Source organism: Geotrypetes seraphini, chromosome 11, assembly GCF_902459505.1.
Source record: "Geotrypetes seraphini chromosome 11, aGeoSer1.1, whole genome shotgun sequence".
NCBI classification, from domain to species: Eukaryota; Metazoa; Chordata; class Amphibia; order Gymnophiona; family Dermophiidae; genus Geotrypetes; species Geotrypetes seraphini.
In genome coordinates, this window is record NC_047094.1 from 26,909,413 (window position 1) to 26,930,336 (window position 20,924).

The following is a 20,924-nucleotide window of genomic DNA, read 5'->3' on the forward strand; positions in this document are numbered from 1 at the left end:
AGCCGCTGCTGGAGCCGGAGGTTTGTGCGTCTTGCAGTGGGAGGGTCAATGGGGTTTCGTGTGCACTGGGAAAGGGTACATGGGGGGGGGAGGCGGCGGCGAAGTTACATTGAGGAGGGAGGGAGTAAAAGCGCGCATGCGCACTCTTGCCTGCGGGGCCTACAGCTCACGGAAAACGGAAGCACGCAGGTAAGAGTGCGCATGCGCGCTTAGGGTTTTATTATATTAGATAACAGTTTATATACCGCAGGACCGTGAAGTTCTATGCGATATGTCTATAGGTATGTCTCTTCCAGGCTGCTGCAATATGCTCCATCCTCTCACACAGCATTTCCATTCTACAAGTCAGTGGGTGCATTGACCACACAATCACCTGGTTCAGTTGCTCATCAACCTGTGTCATCTGTTGTTCCCTGGAGACTTCGGCAGTTGGAACCCAAGCACAGTACTGGGTAGAGCTTTGGATTCTTGCCCAGAAATAGCTAAGAAGAAAAAATTTAAATTGAATCAGGTTGGGTAGACTGGATAGACCATTCGGGTCTTTATCTGCCGCCGTCATCATCATCTACTATGTTACTATGTGCTCTCTCTGTGCCATGATGTCCTGGTTTTGAGCAAGAAGATTACAGGCACAGGTTATCAGTTTCTATCAGCATTTTGATGAGAGTTGTTGGGCATCCCCACCACAACCCTCAGCTGCTGCCTCTCCAACTGCTTCCTGATCCATGAATATAGTGACCCATGTGGTCACATTTCAGCTAAACAGCCAGCTTTAGGGGCCACAACTGATTACATAAAAGCAAGATGTATCTGCACATGGGTGGCTCAGTAAACACAAGTTATCGAGATAATTTTTACACCAGAAGTGCTTTATAAAGCTTACAGCACTTCAACATCTGGGCTTGATTGTGCTATAATCACCAATGAACAACAAATGCACGTATTCTAGACTTTCTGGGGACTCAGGAGCAGATTTTCAAAACTTACCATGCCTTTACACAGCAGTATTTTAGCAGCTGATTTTCAAAACAGCTCACCTTGGTCTTTTCCAAGCTTCCTGGTCTGCCATGCAAATGTAATATAATGAGGTCATGAATATTAAAGTAGTAGTAAATTGAGCTCATCAATATTTAAATTAGTACTCCAGGCGATTCTCTATCATTGCTAGGTGATTCTCCAAGCGCGGCACCGGCTTTTGCTAACCAAAAATTACTGGCTGGCCCAGGGGTGCCGGTACTGCACAAAGCGCGTCTCAGGCATGCGTTTCTAGCTGTGGTCAATCCAGGTCACCAGTACCTGGCAAAAATCCCCAAATAATAGCAACATTCCATTATCTAAGAGTAAGCAAGATTCTGGAACCTCTAATAGTAGCAAGATTCCATACAGAATCCCCAAAGAGTAGCAAGATTCTAGAATCCTGGATAGTAGCAACATTCCATGCTATCGATCCAGGGCAATCAGTGGCTTCTCCCATGTCTCGTTCAATAACAGACTGTGGACTTTTCCTCCAGGAAATTGTTCTAACTTTTCTTACAATCAGCTAAGTTAACAATTGGTGTCTAAATATTGAGAGGAAATAAGTATGTTTAGCATTAATTTGCCATAATGTTTGGATGTTTTGAGCACTGGCTTTCTTGTCTCGACCAATAGATTCACACTATCAACTGACTGGACAAGTTAGCATTGTCATCAACATTCACTGTATCGATGGGCTGATAGTCAACTGTTTTCAGGAATCTACATAAGAAGGCAGATTAGGGGGAAATATTTTTTTTCAAATCTAGGCTTTGTCAAGAGATATATTTTCTAAGGGTGGACTTATTGCTTTAAATTGTTAATGAGGCCAGTGACTAGATCGTGCAGGGGGAGCAGGAAGAAGGTGATGATGGACAAGGGGAGGTAAAACAAAGGGGCTGCTGCTGGATAAGGTGAGCAGTGATGGAGTGGTGGAGGTAAAAGGAAGGGATAATGGACGGGGAGCAGGCAAGGGGTGGTTGTGGACAGCCAAGGAAAAAAAAAAAAACCCCAAAAAACACAGAAAGCGGCTAAGGAGAGAGAAAAAGAAATAAAGACAGACACACACACACATATATTCTAGCACCCGTTAATGTAATGGGCTATAAGACTAGTCTTTAATAATGTGTTTTCAAAAATGAGTAAATCGTCAGTACCTTCCTTGTGTGACCCCCCCCTGAAAAATTCACACTTGTATAGTTGGATGGACCACTTTCTGCATCTCTCTGGACCTCTTTTTCATGGTTGGTCATTCTCCTTTCTAAGGGCCTTGGACTGTGTACCCCATATTTTCTATGTTCCTGTGGTAGCTTGAGTGGTAACCATGCAAAGAGCCTTCACAGATATAGACAGGTTTCAGGTAAAACAAAGCTCTATTTATATATTCTTTTAAAAAGCAGCAGCAGCAAAGCCTGTTCTCTTCACAGGCATAATGAATTAAGAACCAAGTCCCTTTAACTTCATGTAGTCTTCATGCAGCTCTGATCTCTGACAGGGCCCCACAGTCTCAGTGCAGATGCAGGAAGCCACATGATAGAGCCACAACTCTACTGTAGAATACAGTACCCCCTTAAAATACCAAAGCATACTATAATCAATGAACATGCAAATTAATGCCATGTGAAATTTGTGGCAGTAATCCATAGCTCATGGGTGATTGGCTCAGGCATTGACAGGAAGTGTGGCATTTTAAAAAAGTCTCTGGTAGATCTCCATCAACCCCTGGCAGACCTTCCTTCCCTCCCATCGAACCAATGACTCAAAAATAATCCCTGGTGTCTAGTGACACCCTCTCACTCACCTGACCCCTTCCCCAGGTACCTCCAAATCCCCCCTTCAAGAAAATCTCACTCCCTGATGTCCAGTGGCACTCCTTTCCCTCTCTCCCGACTCCACAAAAATAATCCCTGGTTTTTAGTGCCATCCCTCCTACCCACCTGACCCCTTTCTTAATTACTGCTGCACCCTCACGAAAAATCACTGCCCATCTGCCCGACCTTCTCCAGATTCACCTGCACTCTTCTCCTTCCATGCGGATTACAAATTATTTAGGTCCTCAAGAATTTGTCCCAGTGGGCTCCCACTCTATCTAATGTACATGGGGCAATGGAGATTAAGCGACTTGCACAGGGTCACAAGGAGTATTGCAGGATTTGAACCCACAACCTCAGGGTGCCGAGGCTGTAACTCTAACCACTGCACCACACACTCCCACCTTTATGGGACACAGGAGAAATGCCTATTCCTGTCATCTGTGACACCATCTTGAAAAATGGCAGTGCCCTGCCTTGCACAATAAATCCTGGGGATACACCAAGCAGGGCTTGTCTGCCATATGGGGTACACAATCCAAGGCCCACAGAAAGGAGAATGACCAACCATGAAAAAGAGGTCCAGAGAGATGCAGAAAGTGGTCCATCCAGCTATACAAGTGTGAATTTTTCAGGGGGGTCACACAAGGAAGGCACTGACGATTTACTCATTTTTGAAAACACATTATTAAAGATAGCTTTGTGTTACCACCAATTTATTTCAAATGGTTGACTTGTGTGCACTTGTACTTTTGGGGATTTCCCCACAATACAATAAAGGTGAATATAAAGTTTAAAAGCACGCTCAGAGTGTACATTATTCTTGAGCAATGTTGACTCAAAGGCATTATTGGATTTTTATGTTATTATGTTTAAAGTTGTTTTATCATATTATGTACATCGCTTAGAAAATTTGTAATAGGCGATCCATCAAGAGTTAAATAAACTTGAAACTTGATTAGAATTACCCAATGAAGGCCTTGGGGCATTTTTGCCTCCTCCCTGTCCATTAGTAATCAAAACCTGAGCTGGAACTAATTCTTTTGTGTATTCTCTTGAGATGTATCCTAAAAAAAACAATCTCTGCTCCAGTGGACATATTATAGGAGATGGGAAATTGAGACTGTCACAAAGTTTGAATCATTGATGATTAGCATTCCTGCACAAGCATTTCAAACATGCTAAAATTCAACCATGTTTCTGTGGTGATTTGTTGCAGGAAGTTAATCAAAGAAGTATTATTTCTGCTAGCAGATCTTCATTATGAGCTTAGACAGCACCTCAGATGTAGTTTGTTTCTGTTATTATTCTAGATGAAGATATACAATTGAATAGTATTGTCTTCCAATGGCCAGAGCAAGTTCAGTTGGTCCTTGACATCCATCTAACTCGCCTGTCGACCAAGAGAGATCATGCAGAGGAAAAACTGAGAAAAAGGTATATCTTTATTATTGGAAGTTCTGCAGGGTTGGGAAACAAAAAATGGTCAGGATGCTGCAAAAAAAAAAAAGTCATATAATAAAAATAACAACCTCTTAGGTAGAAAAAGTCTGTGACGTATCGAGATAAAACAGTATGTTTCTGTATCTCGTTGGCCACGAATTTGGATTTGGAGATTGAAATGTACAATGTCAGCATCTATGAGACAAACATGGTTATTTTTATTACATAGGATTTTCTGGACCCCAGTTCGGTTAAATAAATTAGATAGTTCTAAATCTAATAGATGTTGGCATTGACATATTGATATAGGGACTTTGGATCATCTGATATATTTTTGTCCATTGATACTTAGTTTTTGGAAGTCAATTTGGGAACAAATTAATCTTATTCTTGAAGCATCTATCCCCTTGACATATGAGGCGATAATATGTGGAACGATTCTTCATGTTAAACCCACTTTAAATAAAAATAAAAGTTGCCTTTTCATGATTTTGACGGGTATAGGGGTTCAAATGATAACATCTAATTGGAAATACCATGTGTGACCGGGCCTGTCCCTGAGTAGGTGGGAAACCGGGCTCAGATCACAGGTAAATTTATTAATGCGCCTTTTGTATGGCTGGATGAACAAAAACCCGGAGAACGGATTTCTTAGGAACTGGAAGCAGGTTTATTAAAGTTTTCAAAAAAAAAACCCCACAAAAAAACATGTTGAAACATATAGCACGTTCTTCATATTTTCCTTCTTCAAGCATAACAGGGCTTCAGTCCTTGTACCCTGCCTGGAGCTTCCCGGTCCATAAAATAAAGCAGGTTAACATTCCAAACCTCCCAACAAAACAAAGCAAAGGTTTGGCTTTCAAATTCTCCCACACAAAAATGGGTCCAAGGTTAATGACCGTAGCCAAGCCCAACCTGGGCTAACTCTCAGGAGCTTCTTACCCCTCCAAGTCCTCCAGATGTAAGGCAACTAAACAGTTTTAACAATTACTTTTCAATTGGGCAGAAGTGCCCTGTCCCTGCTTCAAACACTGCTAGTGTCCAGGGTTTCAATTAGCCTAGATTGGCTTATTGAGGAAAGGACAAGACCTCTCTTATCTCATACTCCCCTAAGTCCATGTCTTCCCCGGGCTCACTCTCCCCAGGAAGGCTGTTCATTTCCCAGTCCATGGATCCATAACCCTGGCTGGTTCTCCACCCTGTGTCCTCGGGCTGCTTCTCCCAACCCCTGTCTTGCCTGGGTGTTAGCTCCTTGCCAACCGGTCCTTTCCACCGCCCCTCTCTTGGTGCACCCTCCCAGGGTTTGTATGGCCAGGCAAGGTCGTGACCATGTCCTTCAATCTCCCACCTGCTGGGTTGTCTCCTGCATAGCACACGGGGCTGAGGAACAGGAACTCCTTGGAAGCTGCACTCCCTGCTGGTGGCTGGCTGATTGTGATTAGCACCACCTGAGCTTCCCCAACTGATTTCCCCTTGTTGGTATTGGAGGCTTTCTGACCTGCAGACCTCGAGTGTTAACCCCAACCCCTCCTGAGCTGCGTTTAGGTTTCAGAGAAGGAGGAAAGGAGTAATAGGGGGAAGAATTCGGTTCAAGTACCCTCCCCCTCTGGCTCTTAGGCTGGGTTATGACCGGGTTTTTCTCTTCCCTTCCTGGCTGTGCAGGCTCCATGCCAGGTTTTCTCGGGCTCAGGGCAGGGTGCATGCTGGGTTTCGTAGTTCTTTTGGCTGGGACAGGGGCTTCCCTGTCACACATGATAGGATTAATTTCAGTTTTTGGTGGGCAACTGTATGTACAACATATAAATATGAAAAGATTATGGCAGAACGTTTAGGTATTAGTAAGTCTTTAATGGGGTATGGGGTACATTACCTAATTTTATTACATTATAATTAAATTATGATTCTCTTTTGTTTCTGTTAGATTCCTTTACACATCCGGGGGGGGGGGGGGGTTGAATATTTATTGGAAGAGTATAATTATATAGATAGTATAATATATAATGTAATTTATTTATTTCTTATATACCGCTACATCCGTTAGGTTCTAAGCGGTTTGAAGAAAATATACATTAAGATTATAAATGAGAAGTAAGAAGGTACTTAAAAATTCCCTTACTGTCCCGAAGGCTCACAATCTAACTAAAGTACCTGGAAATTAATAAAGAAGAGAAAATAAAGATGGTTGAAAAAAGAAAAATTCTATGTGAATTTATAGGATGGAAATTAAACTGACAGTGAAGAACTGTATGAAAAATACATATGGAATGCAGTTAGAGAGGGTAGGTTACAATCTATTTATGGTATTTGTTTAATTGGACGGTGTTAAGGTGGGTAATTTGGGGGAAGGTTATCTGAAGGTAGGTGAATCTTCTGGAGGTAAAAGATTAAGGGGTTAAGATATTTGGATGAATTTTTTGAAAAGCAGGGTTTTGGTTTCTTTTCTGAATGTTTTGAAGTTGTCTGATATTGTCATAAGATTGGAGATGGAATGGTTGATTTTTGCTGCTTGTGTTGCCAGAAGGTTGTTAAACATTTTCTTGCGATGTGTGCCTTTGAGTGGGGGGAAGGCGAAAGGATTCGAGGTTCTTCTGTGTCTTGAGGTGGAGATTTGGTTTAAGCGGTTGTTTAGATAGGAGGGGGAAGAGCCGTGTAATGCTTTGAATATCAGGCAGTAGAATTTGAATTGGATTCGTGCTTGTATGGGTAGCCAGTGAGAGTTTAAGAAGGCAGTTGTTATGTGATCATATTTTTTGAGTGAGTAGATCAATCTGAGGGCGGTGTTTTGTATGGTCTGGAGTTGTTTTATCATAGTGGCTGGACAAGGAAGATATAGGGAGTTGCAATAATCCAGCAGACCTAAGACTAGGGATTGGACGATTAGTCTAAATTGTGCTTGGTCAAAGAATTTTCTGATTTTACGGAGATTTCTCATGGTTAGAAAAGCTTTCTGTGTTGTTTTGTTGATCTGGGGCTGCATTGTGCAACATCTGTCTATCGTAACTCCTAGGAGTTTTAGTTCGGGTTGTATTGGGTATTTGGTATTTTTGATTTTCAGTTCAGTGATGGTAGGAGTTTGGGCTTTTTCGAGCAAAAGGAATTTTGTTTTTTCAGAATTTAGTTTTAGTTTGTGATCCATCATCCATTTTTCTACTGTGTCTAAGGTTGTTTCTAGCTTTGTTGTGGTGGTGGTCTCTGATGGGTCGAAGGGGAGGATTATGGTGATGTCATCAGCATAGCTGAAAGATGTGACATCTAGGGTATCTAAAGTGGCTCCTAGGGAGGAGATAAAGAGGTTGAAGAGCGTAGGTGAGAGATGCAAAAAAAAAAAAAAAAAAAAAAAAAAAGGGGGGACGGGAACTTTTCTAAGAAAGAACTAACAAGATTTTAATGAAGCACTAGCACCTTCAATTTGCACCAGTCACCAATGAGAGTTAACAGCACCAACATGAATTGCCCCTGAACGCAGATAAGTACCACCATTAGATTGGATTTAGCATTCATTACTTAGGGAGGGCAGGGGACAAGTGAAGGCGATGATGGTCCCCTTGTTAACCTCATTGTAGTGACATCACTACTATACGGGTTATTTGGTCTGAGCACTTCACAATTATTTATAGAATTTATTTTATACAATCACAATAAGTTTGGACTTTAAATGATTTATAGCTGTGAAAATAATAATATATAGTATTTGCTAGTCACAGATTACTAAGTAATTTATCTCTCTATCAAGTAGCTAAATTAGTAGATTTACTCTCATAACAAGTTTTATCGGTTATGTGTCTTTGGATTTGTTAGCTTTCTAAAATTGGTTATTGCATTTTTCCGTGTGCTGGTTATCAGTTTTATATGGATGTAGCTCAGAGGAAGCACTTGCTGCTGTGTTATCCTTCTGGTCTGGTGTTAATTCATATTTATTGGCATCAAAGCTTCCAGTGGGCACTGACAAAATTACTTATTCATAAAGAGTTTTATCTCATGCAAAATTGTCATTTCTTTAATAAGATATTAACTATTTTTTTTGTGGCCCTCACAGTTAAAGTTTAACATCTTTCCTTTTCATTTGAATTAACAAAAGATTATAATAATTATAACAGGCATCCACAAACGCCTTCAGCTCTCACCTCCTCCAGCACCGGACACACACACAAGCCGCACTGCCTCCGATGGTTACCTTACATTCTGGAACGTTGCCCGCCTCACTGCTGTAACCTCACGCAAGCGCTTTCCTGCGTCTGCACGCAATTGGACTCCACCTCACAATCACGCAAGCGCTTTCCTGCATCTGCACGCGATTGGACTCCACCTCACAATCGTGTACAGACACAGGAAAGCGCTTGCGTGAGGTTACAGCGCCTGCCAGATGCAACTGCCGGACACGACTGCCAGACACCTGTGGAGTGGACAATCGTGTACAGACCGAGGGGCCTCAAAATAGTACCTGGCAGGCTGCGTGCGGCGTATGGGCCACGAGTTTGAGACCACTGCTTTAGACCTAGAAGTCCCTTCTTCATACAAAATTGGAGTTGGATAGCCAAACTTTGGCCCATCCCTTGTCCTGCCCAGAACAACCCCCTTACCATATAATGCAGTTTTAGAAATCCATATCCCGGCTTTATAAAATCAGGATTTGGGACATCCATTTAATATGGATGTCTAAATGTCAGTTTTCAGGGGTCCAAAACATGAAGAAAGCTTCTAAAAAAGAGCCAAAGTATAAGAGTCCAAGTTGTCTAATTAAAAATGTTATTGTAAATCTAAATATAATTTCAGGCGTGTTGAGTTTGCAAAAGAACTTGAGGACTATAGCAAAGAATTGGAAATCCTAAGGAAAAGTGATGTTGTATCTATGGAAGAGATGAAAAGTAATGTTGAAAGAGTTCAAGATCTTGATGTAAATTTGAACCTGGCACTGACCACATTTGAGGTTTGTATTGCTGAATTTGTCTTTTTTGGTTTAAATTCCTGAGACCAACATTTATAAATTCTGAGGCCTGTTTGGTAAATTGTAGTTGATCGATCAAAAATAACATTATCTCCACGCATAACTTATGATTTTACTTTTAAATACTAGACATCTAAGTGTCCTGAGAATGATTAAAATGAATAATTTGATGTTATTTATTATTGCTTTCTGATGCCAAGATGATATAAATTTAGGTTTAAGACCCGTAGTGAGTAAAGTTTATGAGCCAAACATGAATTAAAATTGGCAGGTTCTTTGATATACGGTAAGTAAGAGATAGATAGGTTAAGAAGCTATACTCCAGCTGAAAATTTGCAAATCCATCTGCTTACCCATAAGCAAAACAGGTTATAATAATAATGAACCATTTAAATATTAAGATAAACTGCAGGATACACATGAATTAGATAAAAATTAACACTGCTTCCAAGATGTAGTGGTCCCAAAGGGGTCCCAAAATTGGTAGATGGGATCACAGAAACAGGGCTGCTGCTCCTGGCTCTGGATCGCCACTCTAAGGTAGGCAGGTGGGATGGTGATTTTCTGTTATGCACCAACCTTCAAACTAGTTGAGATAGCCCCCCCCCTTTTTTTTTCCCCCTTCCTCATCTTTCTCATCCTGGGCTGTCTGAAATCACTTAGGGCTAAATATTAAAAAAACTGCATAAAAAAACAACGGGCTGCTATCGCAGCCCTTATAATAACAATTTTAAAAAAGCGAGCCATTCTCCAAAAAAATGCTTATGCAAATGAGGTTGGCAGAGAATACCAAAGACTCACTAAATTTGCATGTGCCCTTCGCTGGTTATAGTGAAGGGCACATGCAAAGAATAAATGAAAAAATAAATCCCAAACACAATAACAGCGGAAGAGATGCCCAATCTCTTCTGCCCAATCAACATCCCCTCCGACAGTGGGAGAAATGCCCAATGTCTCCCGCTGCCAAATGACATACTTCCCCGGCAGTGAGAGAGATGCCCAGTCTCTCCTGCCCAACTGACACACACCCCTGGCAGCGGGAGAGATGCCCAGTGTCTCCCACCGCCAAGCAACCCTTTAGCAGCAGCAATAACTGACTGTGTGGGTGCTGAGACCAGCCACTGAGCCAACATATACTTTATTCCCAGGCCATACCTCCCATATGGAAGCCAGAAGCATGTAGGGCTTGACAGCAGAATGCTCACAAGTTCAGTATTCAGCCCCTGTGCCTTCACAGTGAGCTGCACCAGCACTTTGTATAAAAAGGAAAGGTTTGCGGGACGGAGAGGTTGTCAGGATAGCGTTGACTGTATGAGTGGCTGCTGAAAAGTTCTCAGCCCAACCAACAAAATTGGGGCAGTCTCCATTGAGGAGTATACACTTAGTCCAGCAATTTTCCACTTTTTTCATTCCTCATAAAGAAGGCAGGGTTTATTTTCAAAACAATAGTTACCTGGTTTGGAGGGTCAGAGTGTGCATGTGTAGATGTGGTGGTGGTAGTGGTGGGCGGTTAGAGGAATCTGTGGACCTCCTCTAAGCCCTGTCTCCTACTGACCTTGCTTCTCCTTTCTATCTTACCTTCACATATGATGTAGACCTTCAGGTTTGGTCGTATGAGTTCCTCCAACCACCATGGGCCTCTTATCATGTGTTGGAATCCTATCTTTTAGTGGCTGACAGAATGAACTCAACTAGCAAACCTTTCCCTGCTCAGCCTGGGAGTATTTTTAAAACTGACCTGTTTGCATTTCCTGGCTGCTGATCAAATGGAATCAGTAACTAGCATATGCAGGTGAATGAGTTTTACAAAGACCTACATGTCTTAAAATATGACATAGTCACAATTGTTCCAGGTGTAACAGACAACCTGGTGTGGCAAACTGGCCTGGATTTCCTAGAGAAGTCAGCAGATAAAAGAGCACACTGGCATACCAGTAAATGCTTTTTATTTCTTTTAAGTTTGCCTCACACATTACAAATAAGATTTGGCTTACCCAAACAAATGCTGCCTCTGCTCAGGACCTCTTTCTCTGGGACCTCCCCCAGCTGACTCAAGCCTGCTCCTCCCTTAGTCCCACCCCTCTGAGACCTGTACTCTTCCCCAAATGCACGATGCCCTCTGCTGCCCAGTGGTGTAATAGCAGTCCTAGAGAGGGAAAATCCTTCAATCTGTGACACCTGGTTTTCCCTTACAGAACATGATCACTGGGAATGAGGAGGGAAAAATAGGGGATGAGGAATGTGGAAGCTTTTTTGGTCAAATCTGGCAATCTTATTCTAGCTTGGACCTAGAAATAGCAATTGGTGCAGTGCCTGGGAGCCAGAATGTACAGTATTCACATTCCATTCTCTCCTACTGTACAGGCTTCCTATTAGGCAGGAAACTAGGGATGGACAGCCCAAACATTTTATTTTTCTCTACCATTTGCAGCGTAGTTTGATTAATATTGTGGTTAATATTCATTCTCGGTTTGGGGCAATGTTATTAAGAGTTTGACCTCTTTGCAAATATTATGCACTCTTTCAGAAATAATGTGCAATCTTTTCTGATAGTGCATATATTCACGCACTAATTTACTCATGTGCAATGTGCACACTATTTGCACAGAGGGCCGCTCTTTCCAGAAGAATGCACCCTCTTTACAAACAGTGTGCTCAAAAGTGCACATTATTAGCAAATGAAAAACATACTGGGGTTGATATTTGAAGTAATTTAAGCAGGCAGGAGAGATTAGCAGTTATAGCAACCATTTTAAGGAGGCAGCCATACTGGGCAGAAGCTCGTGGGCATCACTCCTGCCTGTTTCCCTATTATCCACTAGGAACTGGGCAAGGCTGCCATGATATTGGGGGTGGGTGAGAGGAAGGGGGTTCAGCATTGTCTGAGGTTGTATTTTCAGTGTATTTTCAAGTGCTAAAATAAGTTCATATTGCATAAATGTTTGGGAAGCACAGCTATAGGCTAACTGGCTAGTTAATCCAGTTGAATCCATGAAGCCATTTTAATAAACAGCCTGGTGGTTTAATTTTCTTATCATGTACTATTCTTCTATTCATCTATCCACTGTGGTCAAAACCAATACTTGTGTGAGAGAATATATGTCACCACATCCAAAGAAAACTTTCTAAACATTTTTTAATATATATGTGGACCTTCAGGAAGTGAGTTACTTTGGATTGCACATTTCATCTAGTATCAGCACCTAATTCTTCATTGGTCCTTTTTCTTTTTACAAGCATCTATCATTTGTCTTAACAGTAAGAGAACACTTACCTTGATATATAAAATATCTTCTCAAGAATACAGAGAATAAACTTCCATCAGTTGCTTCAACTTCCAACATAGCACTATGTTACACCATCAGCTGTGTCAGGGTAGAGATTTCTGTGAGAACAATGACTTGCTGTCAAAAGCTTTGCTCTTAAAGTTCACTTCATTTAAACAGAGGTCCACAAATCTTAGTTACGCTAAGGATAATTATATTATTTTAGATTCTTGGAAGACCTTGAGATATATTAATAAGCTAACTGAAATTCCTATAGAACAGTTTTTGTGTCAATCCCTATGGCTAAACTCCAAGGTACAAATAGGTGGCTCTAAAATTGCCTGGAAGGATTGGATGCAGGTTGGCATAAGAACATTAAAGGATGTCATTTTAAATGGAAAATTGCTTGACTTTTCACGGTTGCAACAATCTTTTGGTTTCTCAAAAATTCAATTTTATAAATGGTTGCAGCTGAAGCAAGCTATTCAGAAAGGGTTCCCTGATTGGCATAATTTTAAAAATTACTACAGTTTGCAATTCCTCTGCTTTCAGACAGATATGCTTGGGCATCAAGCTGCCAGATGGTATAAATTAATATCAGAACTTGTACATAAGAAACCCAAAAATGCTCTTAGAGACATTTGGAGCATCGAGATTAAACAATACATTTCTGTATCTCGATGGCCAAGGATTTGGTCTTGGAGGATGAAATGTACAGCGTCGGCATCTATGAAGCAAACTTGGGTTTTTTTTGTTACATCATTCCTTTTGGATCCCAGTTAGATTGAATAAATTAGATAATTCAAAGTCTAATAGATGCTGGCATTTGTCATCTAGACATGGGGACATTAGATCACTTACTGTTTTATTGCCCTATGATTCAGATTTTTTGGAAGTCGATTTGGGGACTTATTAATAATATTTTAGAAGTTGCGATCCCTATGACTTAGAAGTTGTGATTTGTGGTACACTATTATATGTTAAGGATCCCCTAGATAAATATAAAAGACGACTTTTTAAAATTATGATGGGTACAGCTATACAATTAATCACACGAAATTGGAAAAATTGGGATCGACTTAACTTTACATTTTGGTGGGCAAATTTATGTTTAATTTATAAATTAGAGAAAAGGAATGCTGATCTGTCAGGGAACACAAAATTTCAAATTAATATGGGGCCCATTGATGTCTTTTGTAGAATCACTATAGTTTGAATATTATTGATGTATTAATTTGCATATCCAGGGAAAGAGGAGGATGGGAATAAAGTTTTTATATGAATTCTTATCTTCCTTGTGAGATTGAGAGGGGGGGGAAGGATTATGTAACAGTTTCTTAAGGTTTATAAATGTTTAATATGTGGATAAGATATATTTGATATAGGGCACTTATCATAAACTCTGATAACTAATGGATAATGTGGGGGGTAGGGGGTAGGGTTATAACTCTTTATAAGTGTTGTTTTATGTATAAAATATATTCTTTACTGTTTTCACTTATTGAAAGTGTAAAAATAAATAAAGAATTAAAAAAGAAAGAAAGAAAGAAACAGAGGTCCACAAATCTTAGACCCTCTTCTATGAAACTGCGCTAGCAGTTTCTAGTGCAGAGAGCCGAGCTGAATAGTCTGCGCTGCTCCCAACGCTCATAGGGACTCTATGAGCGTCGGGAGCAGCGCGGGCCATTCAGCATGGCTTCCTGTGCTAGAAACTGCTAGCGCAGTTTCGTAGAAGAGGGGGTTAGTTTCTTTAGGGCACTTTATGTATAAAATGTTATTCATAAAGTCTTTAAGATGGTGTCGTCTGATGACATCAGATTTATAACAATCAACTGACATGTACTAACCAATGGCTTCACACGAGGGTCATAATTTGGTGGTGAATTATTGATTTGGTAAAACATGAGTGCAAAGGAGGGAACTATGAACAAGTACTGGGCTAATAGGAACAACAGTGGATATTTGAGCTAGATAGAGTTATGCCTAATAGGTTAAATGGAGAGCTGGATTGGATGACCCTTGTGTGAAGCCATTGGTTAGTAAATGTCAGCTGACTGTTATAAATCTGATGTCATCAGATTCTGATGCCACTATCTTGAAGACTTTGAGTTATGTTTTATACATGAGTACCCTTAGGAAACTAAGATTTGTAAGTTTGTTGTGGACCTCTGTTTAAATGAAAGCGCAAGAAATGTTGATAGCAAGTCATTTTCACAGGAATCTCTTACCTGAAGCAGCTGTTGACGCTTTGACAGAAGTTTATTCTCTGTGTTCTTGAGAAGAAGAAATCTCATATATCAAGATAAATTCTATTACTATTTCTAGTTCTATTACTGTTAAGATAAATGATAGATATAAAAATGAAGAGAGACCAATGAACAATTAGATACTGGTACCAGATGAAATTTGCAATCCAAAGTAACTTACCTCCTGATGGTCCACATATATATTAAAAATGTTTAGATAGATGAGAGTTTTCTTTGGATGTGGTGACATATATATCCTTTTATTCATGGCAACTTTGATGTTTACCAATATAGCAAAAAGAGAAAACCCTCTTAAATTATATAGCCAATAGGAACCTAATCAAAATACGACTAGAATTGGCTAAACCCCCTTAAACCTGAGATGAAAGTCTGAAAATATAATATTTTCTGAAGGGACACTGGGGTTAAGATCAAGGACAGTATGAGCCTGCCATAAATCGTAGGAACCTCTGGCTCAGGCTAAATCTCAAAGGTGACTAGCACCAGACATGCGTCTAAATGAGAATTGCCTCATACATCATGTAGTCCAGAGTCGTCCCCCGTGAACAAAATAGTTATATTTCCAAGTAAGAAAATACAGGCTTAACACTCAGGAAAAAGGGGGGGATAACGACATCACAAACAAATACCCCTTAAGAGACTAAACCAACACAATAAGTACAATAAATAATAATAAATAAGGAAGATATGTGAATGGCGGTTGATAATTTACACATGCATAATTCTAAGTTTTGATAAATACGTACATAGACATTAACATTAATAAATTAGTGCATAACATCTGATAAAATTAGTGCATAATATCTAATAAACAATTCTTACTAAATAAGTACGAAATTGTATTACAAATATATAGAAACAATGTATAAGAAAATTGTGCAAATGTACAAGGACCCTGAGTTAAATGACTTAAATACTATAAAAAGATTATATGTTCATGAAAAGTGCCGGTGCCAGTGCAAAAATTCCTATCTATAATAGCAGCGAGATCTAACTGAAGACCTTAAACATCCAATAAATGTACCTGCACGATGAAAAATCAAAAATCAAATAAAGTGCAATTGCTAAAGTGCAAATGCTAAAGTGATCCGACGACAAGTTTCTCAGTTAGTCGGTCAAAAGTCAAAAAGAAATGAACAGCGTGTACGAATCAAACAACGCTGGAAATGAGCGTTGTTTGATTTGTACACGCTGTTCATTTCTTTTTGACTTTTGACCGACTAACTGAGAAACTTGTCGTCGGTCTTTCCACTGGGTCATCAATTTATTTGTATCCCGCTCCTGATGAAGACGCGAAACAGAGCTCTGTCGAGTGGTGATATGCATATGGTTTGAGTGGTGTTGTGTGTGTATGTGTTTGGGGTTTGTAATGGTCTGGGACCCCGGAAGCATTTTGTAGCGTCGGTGCTCTATCAGCTATTGCAGTTCTGTTATATGAGTGGTATTATTTGTACCTTAGCGTTTCACTTTAGCAATTGCATTTTATTTGATTTTTGATTTTTCATCGTGCAGGTACATTTATTGGATGTTTAAGGTCTTCAGTTAGATCTCGCTGCTATTATAGATAGGAATTTTTGCACTGGCACCGGCACTTTTCATGAACATATAATCTTTTTATAGTATTTAAGTCATTTAACTCAGGGTCCTTGTACATTTGCACAATTTTCTTATACATTGTTTTTATATATTTGTAATACAATTTCATATTTATTTAGTAAGAATTGTTTATTAGATATTATGCACTAATTTTATCAGATGTTATGCACTAATTTATTAATGTTAATGTCTATGTACGTATTTATCAAAACTTAGAATTATGCATGTGTAAATTATCAACCGCCATTCACATACCTTCCTTATTTATTATTATTTATTGTACTTATTGTGTTGGTTTAGTCTCTTAAGGGGTATTTGTTTGTGATGTCGTTATCCCCCCCTTTTTCCTGAGTGTTAAGCCTGTATTTTCTTACTTGGAAATATAACTATTTTGTTCACGGGGGACGACTCTGGACTACATGATGTATGAGGCAATTCTCATTTAGACGCATGTCTGGTGCTAGTCACCTTTGAGATTTAGCCTGAGCCAGAGGTTCCTACGATTTATGGCAGGCTCATACTGATGTCCTTGATCTTAACCCCAATGTCCCTTCAGAAAATATTATATTTTCAGACTTTCATCTCAGGTTTAAGAGGGTTTAGCCAATTCTAGTCGTATTTTGAACTTTGATGTTTGCCATGGAAAGGAGGCACAACAGCTTAACATTCCAACAATTCCTACAGAATACCATGTCAAAGTAGGATTTCATCACTGTATCTGCATAATAACTGTTATCTTTCAAAGGAAATTAACAAAGAAGAGGAGCTGCTGGAGTGGGAGAAGAGTCAATTCCCGATACTTCAGGCTACAATTGCAGGCAAAATTCCGTTTGAACAGCTTTGGGTGACAGCTTATAATTTCTATAAAAAATCTGAGGAATGGATGTCTGGTAAGATTATTATTTTCAGGCTTATTCTGGATGAGAGAAGTAATCACAAATGTGTAATTGAGAAAGATACTCTAGTAATAGTAACATAGTAAATGACGGCAGATAAAGACCCGAATGGTCCATTCAGTCTGCCCAACTGTACATGCTCTATAAATTAATAATGTAAATGGTCCTTTTTCTTAGATATTTTTGGGCCAGAAACCCAGAGTTCTGCCTGGTAGTGTGCTTATGTTCTATCTATTGGAGTCTCCGTCAAAGCTCACTCCAGCACATCTAAACTATCCCAGCCGTCGAAGCCCTCCCCAGCCCGTCCTCAACTGAATGGCCATATACGGAACACAGATTGTGCAAGTCTGCCTGGCACCATATACCTATATAGTAATATAGTAAATGACGGCAGTAGATAGAACTTAAGCACACTACCAGGCAGGACTCTGGGTTTCTGACCCAAAAATATCTAAGAAAAAGGACCATTTAAATTAAATTATTAATTTATAGAGCATGTATAGTTGGGCAGACTGGATGGACCATTCGTGTCTTTATCTGCTGTCATTTACTATGTTACTATGTTAATATCAGCTACATAAATATGTTTTGTATTACAAGATATCTACATGAAACTGAAGTATACGTATACCAAGCAGACAAATTGTATTTATGAATGCAATGTAATTTTCTATTTTAATGTGCATTTCAAGACACATATACTGTATACTATACTAGTTATATAATCTATGCAATGGAGATCAAGATGGCGTCGAGAACGGACGCCTGAACGAGCGGCGCTGCCCACCTCGTCTGAACCAGCACTCGCATTGACTCTCTCTCACATCTCAATATGGGGAAGAGGAAGGGAGCCTCTCGCCCTAACCCTCTGGCGACTGGAGCCTTTCAGCGGATGCTTCAAACGTCAATTCAAAGCACGTTGGCTCGTTTGGGTGAAGAAACCCATTCCACTTCAGGGGAGAACCCAGATTCTTCGGGAACTCTCGGTGCGGGAAGGCGGGCATCACTAAGCCCGGAGCATAGGCTGATTCCTCCCCAACCCGGAAGTGAACGGGTGCAGGGGTCAGAGGTAGTCCTTCCTCCGAGACTGGGAAGCTTGGACACCTCTGGGAGAGGGGTATCTGCACGGGACTCTTTGGAGGAAAGAGCAGGAGAACAGGGTCATCTAAGCCCCTGCACCAGAGAAGAAGAAGAGATGAGAGACGCTCCGGGAGGGAGAACTGTTTTGTTTGGGGAGTTGAGGAAGCCTGAAAAAATTGATATGGAGGCACTCTGGCAGGCCATATCAATCATGGATTCCAACCTGAAACTTTCTTTGTCTGCTTTGAAAGTGGATTATGAAACTGTCCTTTCTAAGGTTGAGCAACAAGGGTCTATAGTAACTAATCTAAAAGAAAAATTGGAGAAGCATGAAGAGGATTTGGGACAAATGAAAAGAGTGGAATTGGAAAGGATTAAAGAGAGCTCCTATATTTCACGCAAAATGGAGAACTTTGAGAACCAACTACGGAGAAACAACTTGAGAATGTTGAATTTTCCAAAGTGTCCTATTATATCACCTGTGGAAATGGTAAAGAAATATTTTCAGGAGACCTTGGCCATTCCAATGGAAAATTTACCTCCAATTCTGAGAGCTTATTACCTAAATATTAGACGACCACAGGAGGAGTCCACTCCTACTGGAAAGCAACCGGTTCAAAATGTAGATATGGACTTAACAAATTATTTGGAAAACTCCCTTGAGGTTGTGACTGATAGAACTACCTTGATGCTCACAGTAGCCCTGGAAAGTGACAGGGAATTTATTTTGTGTTTGTATTTCCGTCATATTAATGACAAGTTTTTGGGCTCTAATGTATGAATTTTTCCTGACTTAGCTCAAAAAACCCAGAGACGTAGGAAATAATTCTTGGCCTTAAAACCAAGAGTTCTTGCTCTAGGGGCTACATTCCTTGTTAAATTTCCATCAAAATGTTGTGCTATTTCAAAATAAGAATTTTTTATTTTTTGAGCCCAAACAGTTATTGGAATTCATTACCTCTAAAGAAGGTGTGGTAACCATGAATAATTAGATATGGCCTTCCATCTGGTAGTGAAATGGGTTATCTTATGTCGTTACTCCAATAATTTAAGAGTTGAATTGAAATTTATTTATTTTCTTGATCTCCAATATTGTGGGCTAAATAAGAGTTAACATTACTTGCTTATAATATTTTTTGTGTTAATTTTTATTTCTTCATCTCTGATCTTATCAAGTTATCATTGTATACTTGTATTATTATAAAATTCAATAAACAAATTAAATAATAATAATCTATACAATGTCATTTTGCCATTGAGGCACAGAGGGAATGAAGGAAAGGCCAGTGAAATACATGATCCTGAGACTTAGTTATAGGCAGTGGCGTACCTAGGGGGGGGCGGGCCGCCCCGGGTACCAGCCCTAAGGGGGTGTTCCCGGCCTTGCCGTTCAGTCCCCCGCCACCCCCGAAGGACCGCTCGCCCCCCTGGCCTCCCCGCACCACCTATGAACAGCCGCAGCAGGATCGCGAAGTCAGCGTCAGCATCCCTGCGCTGCTTCCTACGACGCGATCCCGCCCCTCCTCTGACGTCAGAGGAGGGGCGGGACCGTGGCGCAGGAAGCAGCAGGGATCGCTGACGCTGACTTCGCGATCCTGCTGCGGCTGTTCATAGGTGGTGCGGGGAGGCCAGGGGGGCGAGCGGTCCTTCGGGGGTGGCGGGGGACTGAACGGCAAGGCCGGGAACACCCCCTTAGGGCTGGTACCCGACGCTGACTTCGCGATCCTGCTGCGGCTGTTCATAGGTGGTGCGGGGAGGCCAGGGGGGCGAGCGGTCCTTCGGGGTGGGTCGGGGCATCAGGCCTTCAGGGTGGGGCGGGCGGGCAGGCAAGCAGGCTTTCAAGGGGGAGGGGGTGACAGGCAGGCAGGCAGGCCTTCAAGGGGGGACAGGCCTTCGGGGGGGGGGTGCAGACATTCAAGGGGTGCAGGCCTTCAAGGGGGCAGGCAGGCCTTCAGGGGGGTGCAGACCTTCGGGGGGGGGGTGTAGGCCTTTGGGGGGGTGCAGACCTTCAAGGGGGTGCAGGCCTTCAAGGGGGGAAAGGCAGGCAGGCCTTCAAGGGGGGACAGGCCTACAAGGGGGTGGGACAGGCCTTCAAGGGGGGGACAGGCCTTCGGGGGGGTGCAGACCTTCAAGGGAGTGCAGGCCTTCGGGGGGGGGGTGCAGTCCTTCAGGGGTGGGGTTTAGGCCTTCAGAGGGGGACAGACCTTCGGGTGGGAGGTAAAGTCCTTCGGGGGGTGCAGGTCTTCAGGGGTGGGGTGTAGCCCTTCGGAGGGGGACAGACCTTCAGGGGAGGGGGGTCCTGGTGTAAAAGTACACAGAGGGAGAGAGGGAAGGGGGGGTTCAAAGATACATGCATATGCCAGACTTTGGGGGTTAGAAATAATGGGTCTAAAAACAGAGGAGTGGGAGAGAGATGGTGCATAATGGGATTTAGGGAGGGAAGGAACAGAAAGGGAGAGAACTTGGAAACAGGGGATGGTGTGGAGGGGGGATAGAGATACTGGATAGGAGGATAGTTGGGAACAGAAAGGGAGAGATGGTGGATCCTGGGGTGGTGGGGAGTTGAGAAAAGGTGAATCTGTGGATGGAGACAAAAAAAAGGAAAG

At 41.4% G+C, this 20,924-nt stretch overlaps 1 protein-coding gene across 4 annotated transcripts in view; it reads left to right on the forward strand.

The window, feature by feature from the left end:
- The window catches only part of DNAH3 (dynein axonemal heavy chain 3), a 294,020-nt gene that overhangs the window by 66,013 nt on the left and 207,083 nt on the right, over positions 1-20,924 (forward strand). For all 4 annotated transcript variants that reach the window (XM_033963933.1, XM_033963934.1, XM_033963935.1 and 1 more), the window contains 3 exons: positions 4,139-4,262; positions 9,042-9,195; positions 17,088-17,232. In XM_033963933.1, coding sequence (XP_033819824.1) covers positions 4,139-4,262; positions 9,042-9,195; positions 17,088-17,232 — 423 coding nt within the window. The remainder of the gene's footprint in view (positions 1-4,138; positions 4,263-9,041; positions 9,196-17,087; positions 17,233-20,924) is intronic.